The sequence below is a fragment of the Phyllopteryx taeniolatus genome, chromosome 17 (assembly GCF_024500385.1).
Source record: "Phyllopteryx taeniolatus isolate TA_2022b chromosome 17, UOR_Ptae_1.2, whole genome shotgun sequence".
NCBI lineage: Eukaryota > Metazoa > Chordata > Actinopteri > Syngnathiformes > Syngnathidae > Phyllopteryx > Phyllopteryx taeniolatus.
Genome location: NC_084518.1, coordinates 13034129 through 13046334, shown reverse-complemented (window position 1 = coordinate 13046334; position 12206 = coordinate 13034129). Strand labels below are relative to the sequence as shown.

General features: G+C 39.7%; 1 protein-coding gene across 2 annotated transcripts in view; it reads right to left on the bottom strand.

The window, feature by feature from the left end:
- stk10 (serine/threonine kinase 10) overlaps positions 1 to 12206 on the bottom strand; it is a 46714-nt gene that overhangs the window by 13837 nt on the left and 20671 nt on the right. For both annotated transcript variants that reach the window (XM_061751372.1, XM_061751373.1), the window contains exons 3-7: positions 8925 to 8973; positions 7618 to 7767; positions 5501 to 5573; positions 4507 to 4701; positions 3052 to 3133 (exon numbers count right to left, since the gene is read on the bottom strand). In XM_061751372.1, the coding sequence (XP_061607356.1) occupies positions 3052 to 3133; positions 4507 to 4701; positions 5501 to 5573; positions 7618 to 7767; positions 8925 to 8973 (549 nt within the window). The remainder of the gene's footprint in view (positions 1 to 3051; positions 3134 to 4506; positions 4702 to 5500; positions 5574 to 7617; positions 7768 to 8924; positions 8974 to 12206) is intronic.

The following is a 12206-nucleotide window of genomic DNA, read 5'->3' as shown; positions in this document are numbered from 1 at the left end:
TTAGAAGCACGGAGTCATGCATGCATGGCTGGTTGGGAAAAGGTTAAAGCATAGCACAAGGCTGCCCATGTTGCAATTGCTGGGACAAAGCATTTTAGATTTTAGAATGTGTTATATTGACCATTCTTAGTGCTAAAATGACTAATTAAAAATTGCAGTTATGAAACCTCCCAGCAACTCCAAATGACACCAGCACTACAATCTGGGTGGAATTTGTGTTTGGGTTGAGAACAAAATAATAATAATAATAATAATTACATGTCTAATATCTTATTTCAGTGATTTAATTTTTAAAAATTATTAAGACAAAAACTGACTATTTCCTCATAGAGTTGGTGACATTTAGGAGAGGTGTCTTATTCGTAGAAACTATATAAAATAATATGATATATTTGTATAAATTTTTCACCCCAAAAAAACAGATGCTTGGTTAAAATAATCATATTAGAAATGACTATTCTGGAGAAAGGTAGAGAAATGACAAGAACCAAGGCAGAGTGGTCAGAACTAATTGGTCATGTATATGGCTCCCGTGAACATAAACTTGGACAAGCACAACAATGCGGAGCAATCACAAAGTCTACCGGAATGCTAATCATAGGAAAAGATGATATTTTCCATTATAAGATCATCTTTGATACACCACAGGGGACTTGCTTACAACATGATGTAAGACCCCACACTTTACAACGGAACCACTAATTACCAGTTGACAAACAAAATTGAAGAAAAATCATCTCTTTTTCCGCGCATTGTATGAACGTGAACAGTCAACAAGCCCATCTTGCCATTGCTTGCAGTTTGATGTATTTTTTGGAACGTACAATCAATTAAAAATAAAAATAAACTTACCTGTCGAGCAGAAACGTTAAAAATTCTGTGTATGAAAGTGCGTGCGCGAGTGATTACGTGGTGATTCTCACTCCCCCGATGCCAGCTCTTCTTTTAGCGGTGTCCATTCAAAGCCTTTGTTTACCCTTACACTTTTCTCTTATTTATTCCACACAGCTGTTCAATTCCTTCTTAACTTTTGTTGCTAACCGGAGGTCCATCCATCCATTTTCTGAGCCGCTTCTCCTCACTAGGGTCGCGGGGCTGCTGGAGCCTATCCCAGCTGTCATCGGGCAGGAGGCGGGGTACATCCTGAACTGGTTGCCAGCCAATCGCAGGGCACATCGAAACAAACAACCATTCGCACTCACAGTCATGCCTACGGGCAATTTAGAGTCTCCAATTAATGCATGTTTTTGGGATGTGGGAGGAAACCGGAGTGCCCGGAGAAAACCCACGCAGGCACGGGGAGAACATGCAAACTCCACACAGGTGGGGCCGGGGATTGAACCCGGGTCCTCAGAACTGTGAGGCTGACGCTCTAACCAGTCGGCCACCGTGCCACCGCTAACCGGAGGTAAATACTGTAATCCGGCCATGAAAACAAAACTGCATGAGCCCCCACTCCGGCGTGTGGTTGTCAAAACAGCGTTGACGACACCTCTGTCATGCCTTCTGCCACAATAGTCTCTGATTGACTGTTCTTGTCTATTAAATTAGAGGCATTAGATGGCAGCAGAGTGAGAAGACCATTTTAATATTATTCTACTATCAGGTCATACAATTTAAACATTTATGGAAAACGTTTTTAAAATACAAACTGTAAATTCATGAATCGAGGTTCCACTGTAATTGAGAGACTCTTTCCATGCATCTGTAGGTGTTGTGTGAATGACATCTTTCAGACCTATGAGCTATGACCATAAATAATGATTAAAAGAAACTACACTGTATTTGGGAGGAGGGTGTCCTGAAAGCCTTACTGACTGATACTATGTCACGTTACTTACTAGTTTTCATAAGTACAGGACAACAAACATGGCATATACTGTAACTGCTGCAATCTCACACACACACACACACACACACACACACACACACACACACGCACGCACACCTTATTAATACTCTTTATTACTCTCTTAAAAGCATAATAATCTGACCCAAAAAACAAGCCACACATACAACTATCTGAAATAAATGTTATCTGACAACCATTACAAGCCAAGGCCATGATACACATCTAAAACTTCCAGCATGGCACCAGAAAGCGGGCCGCACCCATCTCTTCCCCTCCCCCCAGTGGAGAACCCCCCCCCCAGCGTGCTTGCATGGATCTCGGCTTTTCATCTCTCCAACTGGGCAGTGGCGGAGAGCGAGGCGAGGCGCGATTCTGACATGTTCGCGGCAGCCGAGGCTGGGAATGTAAACAGCTGGCTTTCCTTCAGCTGCAGGATCACGGCACAAAAACCATCGCTCGGAATTTTAATAAAAATTGCTCTCCTGCTTGAAACCACGTCATGATCACTTGTACTTGAGATTTGCTTTTAGAAATACTTGTCGATGTGACAGAGCATGTTCATACCATATTAGTATTTTTAGCTTTAGCTGATTTTGAGAAGTATAAAACAGATTCAAACATTTTTCCAGAATTTTTATTTTCCCAATATTACAAAAGTTGGTAGTACTGTTTGGACAATAGGCACACAGTAAAGTCAACCGTAAGTTCAAATTGTTACTTTGTGGAGTGTCGACAGTACCTCACATCTGTTTTTAGTGCGTATAGTAATTGGTTATTTCATAACAAAACCGAGACACTTGGCAGTGAGAACTCTCCGCAATGTTCTTAATGAATACGTGTTGACATTCTCTGCATGCAGCCATGTGAATAAAAATATTAGTTTTGACCTGTACAGCCTTTGTATACATATGCAGGCATCAATCTTAGCACCTAGACAAAGTGCCTTTCTAGTTGAGCTTTTGGGATTAATCCATGTTTTTCAGATTTTGTTAGAATCTGTTCTAGTCACAAAATGGACAGCAAACATTCTTTTTTTTTTTCCTTTTTCTTTTGCATTAATGAGAATTGACCATGCATTATCATACTTACCCCTGTACTGTAATGTACAATGTGTAGGTTCTATATAAAGGATAGAGCAGACATGTTTTGTCACATAGCAGTGTGTGAAGTGTAACATAAGGGTAATGCATCTTCCTTACCCCCAGGAGCTGTACTGCAGTGGGACGGGTCTCTGGGTTCTTATCCAAAGCTTTCCTCAGGAAATTTTTTAACTCTTGTGACCTGTGAAAACAGTCATAGAATATAAACAAAGAAAAAAGAGGAAAAGTGGGAGGGAGACATGCAGGACAGCTTGACGTAGCAAAGTGTTCGGAACAGAACAGTGGTGGACGTGTCATGTTGATGATGCATGCGGATCCTCTCCTGTGCACAGCTGGGTTTCGTAAAAGCGGGCTCTCAACAGGAATGATGGCTATTCGGTGCATCGCGAGCCCCCTTTCACCACCTTTATGAAAGCAGTGTTGCACATCTCAACTCGGAAAAGTGAATGGAACAAGTCATTCTTCAGCAATTTATCCAGGTCCAATGTCAGTGAGTGGAGGAGGAACAATGTGATGCATTGGACAGTAGAAAATAAAAAATACCATACATCCTTATATAGTGGCCAGGCGCATTTATTTACTAAACTACAGAAAGAACAGGGTATTTGTTAGCGGTGTTTATCAGCCAGCTCGAAATGCCTTACCTAGATGAATAAAGATACATTAAAAAAAAATAAAAAAAAAAAATAAATATATATATATATATATGCAATAGGCACGATGGCCGACTGGTTAGAGCGTCGGCCTCACAGTTCTGAGGACCGGGGTTCAATCCCCGACCCCGCCTGTGTGGAGTTTGCATGTTCTCCCCGTGTGGGTTTTCTCCGGGCACTCTGGTTTCCTCCCACATCCCAAAAACATGCATTAATTGGACACTCTAAATTGCCCGTAGGTGTGACTGTGAGTGCGAATGGTTGTTTGTATGTGCCCTGCGATTGGCTGGCAACCAGTTCAGGGTGTACCCCGCCTCCGCCCCGATGATAGCTGGGATAGGCTCCAGCAGGCCCCCGACCCTTGTGAGGAGAAGCGGCTCAGAAAATGGATGGGATGTATGTGTGTGTGTGTGTGTGTGTGTGTGTGTGTGTGTGTATATATATATATATATATATATATATATATATTTGTGCAATTGTCCATAATAATATTTGTTACATTTCCATAAATAGTGACAAGTAATTAAAATAATACCATATAATAAATCAAATATTACACATAGGACATTTTGTTCCTTCATTACTCAGCTATTGTTGTCTTCTATGGAGGAAATCCTCTTTAAAAGCAGCACTACTTCTTTCAGTGCACGCAACAGTGGTGTTGCCATAGTAAAGGTAATTACAGACTGGTGTTTTGTTCTTAAATGGGAAAAAATTTATCTACCATGGGTGTGGCGTTAGTACAGTGGCTGTCTCAGTGATGATTAATTGGGGCACATCCATTGTAGAAAGAGACAAAATAACCATCTGCATGCGCTGATTCACCACTACCATTAATTGCAAGGAACCTAGGGAAATTTACATAACAAAACATTACATAATTTGGAGAAAGTTTCCTCACCATTTGCTTGGTTGTTCCAAGGTGGGAGGATCTGACTTTGCAATCTTCAGCAGCACCCTCATGGGGTTGAGGTCATGGTGCGGAGGTTCAATCTGGGCAAGTTCGATCAGTGTAATCCCGAGGGACCAGATGTCGGCCTTGTAGTCATACGGAGCGTCCTTCATGGTTTCACACATGACCACTTCTGGGGCCATCCTGGCAGACACAGACAAGACTTGTAGTGAACAAAGTACATACTAAATACCCCTTATACAACCTTGCAGAGATTCGAGAGAACTTGGTTCTGGAATCATTCAACGCAGTAATATCCTATTATTTTACATATGTCAACAACCAGCTCACTTCCTCGCTTAGCTTATGTTTGCTGGCAATTTGCTAGTGGTTGTGACTCTGCAGCATCAATCGCTGTACTGAGACGGGGCAAAGAAAGTAGTTTTTGTTCACCACTTTTTGTGTTGGCTTTAGCAATCAGAGATTTAGTAATCAGGACTGATTATGTTGTAGTGTTTTTACTTCAAGTGGGCAGAGGTCTTTCTGAATGGATGATGAACCTTTTGTATGTCATGACTGACATTCATTCACAGGGCGAACACTGTGGGTAAGGATCACTATTGAAGCCTTCAAAGGAAAATGCCAGTTTGTTCAGGTGAAAAGAAGGGAAAGGTTCTGCTGTTACAACATTTAAAGCTGTGAGAAGAATTCCCGCTTCTTATAGATTAATGGATAATTTGTGGCTAAGAGATGAAAAGCATTCCCAAGAAGTGCCAGGTTCAGTTACTACAGTTAAGTATTTGCTTGAATTTATGACATTTTTAACATCTCAGGTTACAAGAGAGTGATGCCTGGACGGGACAAAAAAGACATTTAATTCAATGAGGGAAAAAAATTCTGTCCCCCATATGTCAGTCCAGCATTCAGATATTCTCAATTGATTAGCGCATGCCAATTTTGATGTGTTCGCTTCCCTGTGGTGCTCTGAGCACATCAAACTCACCAATATGGTGTGCCGATGAAAGTATCTCTTCTTTGGAGGGTTTTGGTGTTTTTAGCGGAGACACCAAAATCAGCTAGAAAATGCAAAAAACAAACAAGAAAACCCTTGATTAGATAACAGACTGGAGTTAATGGTTTGTTTGCCGTATTAATGCGTTTACGGTCTAATATTATGTTGGCTGACTAATATGATACAATATACCATGAACTCTCTACACAAAGTTAAACATTGCCATCATAACAGGCAATGATTTTCGTTTTAATAGTATTAACTGGGATATACCGGCAAGTGTAAAATACTGTAAATTAATCTAGTTAATTCCCAATTGCATGACCTCAGGGGCATTGAACTTTTAAACTTTCCAATGTATTAAACCTAAATTAGTGGGTGGTCAACTCCCTTCTTTTTCTTTTAACTGGCAGGAAATAGTAGGTAGATATCGTTCATCAGAACTGTCCAGTAAAATCATGGAAGTGTGTTGTTCTGTAGGGTTACTTTTAGTTTGGCTGACGCCCCAGAATGATTACATTACAAAAGCACCACTTTATAGCATGAGGATGTTAAGAAGGCCTTATTGGATCGCCCTCACCTTTCTAATGTAACATACAGTATTATTTTGGGATATTTGTAAGAGATTTTTGTTCATTTGTTGGGTGTTAAAACAAAGTTAAGTCTTGGGGGTATTTGTAAGAGATTTTTGTTCATTTATTGGGTGTTAAAACAAAGTTAAGTCTTGAAGCATAACACCACAACTATCCAAGTTAAGCAATGAAACGGCATGGATGCCTGTAGAGGATTTCCTCTATATCTGCATCACTAGATTTAACCTATGACGCAGCATGCTCCCTTTAGCGACGCAGCAGCCAGTGTGTGTTTCCCACAAAGCATCTTGTTCATTACATGATTGAATACCATAGAATTGTTCATTCAGCTACAAAATGGTAGAGGTTGTAAAGGAGTCACCGAGATGACTAAATGAGTTGGAAGAGGTCACACCCAAATAGCTGCATTTGATTATAGTGTACAAGGCAAGAATGCAAAATAATGGATAAAAAGACAAAGGGGAATTAAGAATAATGTCCGGCTCACTAAAAAAAACAAAAAACATCAGAAGTACCCAACGTGTTGCATAATTAGAGTACACCTTGACCCTGGTTTGTTTTTGATACGCACGTCACACTTGACTGAGAACTTGACGAACTGTAAAGTGGTAGCAGGTAAAGCCAGTTTTACTAGAAGTATTAACAGAGCCGAGAGCATTTGCATTTTCTTTTCTTTCTTTTCTAAAAATACACTTTTGCAAAATTGTTTAGATTTTAAAAAGTTACATGTACATCAACATTTTATGTCAGATGTTTACAATGTCAGCGCTGGCTTGAATGACAGAGAAACCACTTCCTCCCCCGTTTTTGGACAGCTATGCTTTGCATGTGTAACACGCTGGCCACCGGGTCGCATACACTACTTCGGCAGTTCAATATGAAGAATGTGAAGCCCTCTTTAAAAATGCCCGTAAATAATAATAATAATAATAATAATCATAAAATAAAACATTTAAAATGCAAATGTGAGAGAGATATTTTCCCCACACAGTGATGCGCCAATTGTGGGTGTTGGCGTGCACGAGTGCCAAGGGTTTAAATGAGAATCTGCAATGTAATATGGGTTATTTAAATCCCTTTTCGAACAAGCAGTAGAGTTGTTTCTAATTCAGTACACCAGTAATTACGTTTTTAATTGTCAAAAATTTGTATAGCATATTTTGGCTCCATTTCTTTTGTAGTACTGAGCGCAGATAGACTGGAGCCAGACAGCTGGATGATGAATTGAGAGCATTAGATAAGATTTCTATCAAACAATGGTGACCTTCTTCTCGTATGTTTTAACACACGTTTACAAACTCAGCTGATTTATGAGATAATTTCTTTATGCTGCAAAGGATAGGCCAAGGATTTGCAATTGTGCTAGTAAGCAGGTCCATGCCGTTTTTAATGTGTCAGATTCCCAATTTTCCGCATTTGTGTATTACCATCTTCTTACGCCATAAATCCCCCTACATTTGTCCAGCCAGGAATGGAAGCTCTAACAGAACAATTAAATGCCCAGTCAACCCTCACCTAGTTTGATGTCCCCATCCAGCATGAGGAGGATGTTGCCGGCCTTCAGGTCTCTGTGGATGATCTTAATGCTGTGGAGATAGGCTAGAGCCTCCAGCATCTGCCGGCAGACCACCTTTATCTGGGGCTCAGTCAGTCCTCGGTCCAACTCTGATAAAAGGAAAAGGTGGAAACAAGGAACAAAAATAGGAAGGATGTAGAATGAAGTCTTGAACTGATGCCAACTTTGCAAATTTTGCTCTCGAAGGAGGCCTGATCTAGGGAGTGAATTCCACCAAAAGAAAAGATTACAAAAAGGTCATCCTGGTACTAAAGATTCACAGGTAGTGTTGCTAATCTCAGAGAAGAGAAGGTGTGTTTAGTTAGCTGCAGTGGGGGTACACGCAGATACGAGCACATGGATGACACTGTGAAAACACACAGGGGATTTTCCCACAACAGAGGACTCCACTTTGTCTGCTGTCTGAGGCTTTCAAGGCCAAATTAGTTTTAGAAGCATTGTGGACAAAAAGACTGAAAATGGTGCATGCAGGGCTTGAGACTGCGACCAAATTGGTCACATATGCGACCTTTTTTCCAGCTTGTGCGATTGTACAAGCTTGATTGATTGTATGTGCAAAGTTAAGAAGGCCCAGACTATTAATTAAAGAGGATTGATTGAGGGGGAAAAAAAACTATTATTAAAATGAAGTGCAATAATTGCAGTAGTAATGATTTATCCATGTTCTGTTTGGGACTATGATTTGCAATAGGTAAATTGGTTTGTTTTGCTAGTAAATAATGTGTAAAATAGTGTGAAAATCAAAAACGATACTTGTGGTGGTACACTTATGCAATCGTTTTTACATGTATGTCAATCATGCGGTTGTGGTCATGCTCAAAATTAAGTGGTTTTCCTATATAGCCCTCGCTATAAGAACTGGCCCTTATGAGTCCAACAAATGGTCAAATAAAAGTAACGCCTTTGTTTTTTTTTGTTTTTTTTTTTATAATTTAATTGACCTATTTTGTCTGTTACTGCTTATTGCAGACAGACTTCTTGTTCACAGTAACATATTTTGCAAATATCATACTGCGAGTCACTGCCAATCATATGAAACTACGGTATGCCATGGTCATGCTGTACCGCCTAAAAAAATTAAAAAATAAATAAATGGTGCGACCAAATCATGTGCTGGTGCGACCAACTGGAAAAGTCGGTTACACCAGCACTACTAGTGCAAAAGTTAGTTAAGAGCCCTGGCGTGTGTAGAATTGAATGGAGTTATAAAACAAAGTCATGCAGGGAAGAAAAAAGGGGGATTTACCAAGCATTGTGGCATCCACAGCTCCTCCTGGGCAGAACTCAATCATGATCTAGGGAAGGAAAAGGAAAAGCTACATTGTCACATCATGTACAATTAACAGTGAAATATGTTCTCTACATTTAACCCATCACAGCAATCATGTGGCACCACCTTTTTAAAACTAGGGATACACTAATACTTTTTTTTTTTTTTTTTTTTTTTTCCTCATACTGAGTACTCCCTAATACCAAGTACTGATATTTGATAATGCCATTATCTCTTGCAATTGTGATGAGAATGCGTTTTATTTCATCCAATATTGTTCAGAAAGAAAATACAAATTTAACATTTCACTCAAAATTATCACATTTTGGAGTAACAACTTGTCACATCCAATTGCATGTTTTCTAACTGAACACTATGTAACTAACGGGACTATGTAAAAGGAGTATAAAGATAAGGGACTAAGAATAAAGAGATATAAAAGAGTCTGGTACATACAACCCCAATTCTAATGAAGTTGGGACGTTGTGTTAAACATAAATAAAAACAGAATATAATAATGATTTGCAAATCATGTTCAACCTATATTTAATTGGATACACAACAAAGACAAGATATTTAATGTTCAAACTGATAAAGTTGATTGTTTTTAGCAAATAATCATTAACTTGGAATTTTATGGCTGCAACACGTTCCAAAAAAGCTGGGACAGGGTCATGTTTACCACTGTGTTACATCACCTTCTCTTTTAACAACATTCAATAAACGTTTGGGAACTGAGGACACTAATTGTTAAAGGTTTGTCTTTGGAATTATTCCCCATTCTTGCTTGATGTACAGCTTCAGCTGTTCAACAGTCCGGAGTCTCCGTTGTCGTATTTTACGCTTCATAATGCGTCACACATTTTCAATGGGAGACAGGTCTGGACTGTAGGCAGGCCAGTCTATTACCCGCACTCTTTTACTACAAACCCAGGCTGCTGTAACATGTGCAGAATGTGGTTTGGCATTGTCTTGCTGAAATAAGCAGTGGCGTCCATGAAAAAGACATTGCTTGGATGGCAGCATATGTTTCTCCAAAACCTATATGTACCTTTCAGCATTAATGGTGTTTTCACAGATGTGTAAGTTACCCATGCCATTGGCACTAACATAGCCCCATACCATCACAGATGCTGGCTTTTGAACTTTGCATCCATAACAGTCTGGATGGTTCTTTTCCTCTGTGGCCCGGAGGACACAAATTCCACAATTTCCAAAAACAATTTGAAATGTGGACTCGTCGGACTACAGAACTCTTTTTCACTTTTCATCAGTCCATCTGAGATGAGCTCGGGCCCAGTGAAGCTGGTGGCATTTCTGGGTGTTGTTGATAAATGGCTTTTGCTTTGCATAGTAGAGTTTTAAATTACACTAACGGATGTAGCGCCAAATTGTATTTACTGACATTGGTTTTCTGAAGTGTTCCTGAGCCCATGTGGTGATATCCTTTACACATTGATGTCGGTTTTTGATGCAGTGCCGCCTGTGGGATCAAAGTTCTCAGGCATTCAATGTTGGTTTTCGGCCTTGCCGCTTACATGCAGTGATTTCTCCAGATTCTCTGAACCGTTTGATGATATTATGGACCGTAGATGATGAAATCCCTAAATTCGTTGCAATTGTCGTTGAGGAACATTGTCCTTAAACTGTTTGACTATTTTCTCACGCACTTATTCACAAAGAGGTGAACCGCGCCCCATATTTGCTTGTGAATGACTGAGCAATTCAGGGAAGCTCCTTTTATACCCAATCATGGCACCCACCTGTTCCCAATTAGCCTGTTCACCTGTGGGATGTTCCAAGCAGGTGTTTGATGAGCATTCCTCAACTTTCTCAGTTTTTTTGCCACCTGTCCCAGCTTTTTTGGAATGAGTTGCAGTTACAAAATTCAAAGTTAATGATTATTTGCTAAAAACAGTAAGATTTATCACTTTGAACGTTAAATATCTTGTCTTTGTAGTGTATTCAATCAAATATAGGTTGAAAATGACTTGCAAATCATTGTATTCTGTTTTTATTTATGTTTAACACAACATCCCAACTTCATTGGAATTGGGGTTGTAGACGTTGGAATATGGATGCCACGCTACACCTCTGTGTCTTATTAACCAAAATAAAGTGAACCTTCTATTCTTGAGAACATCGGTCAGGAAGTTATAAAATTAAACTGTGACAGGACATTTGACGTGAAACTTGATCACACCATTGCTTACTGCTGAACCTGCCATCGCCTTTTCCGCCACGGCTTCGAGACGGGACCGCAGCTGGCGCAGCCGTAGTCGAGCAACAAGGAACAGAGCAGGCAACGGGGCTTTAGAAGCTAAAGTGGTGTTGGTATCATGGCATTGGATACAGAGTATAGTCAAGCTATACGGTGCATGCTTAGGTAAAACTATTGAAGCACTTTATTTACATGCAAACTATCAATTGCTCAGGGAATCACAAAAAAAAATGTGGTGAAAGTACTACAATCAATTCAGAATAGACTCAAGACAGTGGAGAGTAGGACTTCGAGTGAAATTCCAGAGGAACAAATAATAGCAGTTTAACAGTAAAGTCAAAACACAGAGATGGAGAGAGGAAAGGCGGAGAAAAAAAAAAAAGAAAACAGGACACTCCCTAAAATGTCTTGTTGGCCAACAGTAACCTCTAACAAGCATCTTTCATTTCCTCTTCTCCCATACAATTTCTGACACACAGACACTGTACTACTATTGGGAGAAAAGTAGTGAAATGCACTTAATTTTTTCTTGTTTCATGGTCTGAGAGTCATTAAGAGGTTGGATTTTGCAAGGCCGGCTGAAAAGTTTAGTCTACAGGTATGCGTTTACATTTAAAGTAAATGTTAATGGGACAACTAGAAAGTTAAATGTGTAGTTCCTTTGTAGACCATATGAAGAGCTGTTTTTTTTAGAATGTTATAAATCTATTTAGATCAGTCGAAGGAAAAATGATATTTACCCGAACCCACAAATTTTGCAAACATTAGTTTTGTCATCTTGAAACAATACATTGGCTCATTCTGAACATGTTCCAAAAACGTTAATAGAATCTGTACACAATGAATGGCAGGGTAAGTGTGTTAATTTTTAAATGTGGCTTTCATCTCCTTTTGGACGAGAGCTCTTCATATTTACATCCTTGAAATTTTAGCTCAGTTTCAGAGTTATCTGCCTGCCAAGTCATTCAAGTTCACAGGTTCTACTGCATAGTATTGGAGTAGTAGGCAGGCCAGGTCCACAGGATTTTGTTTATTGA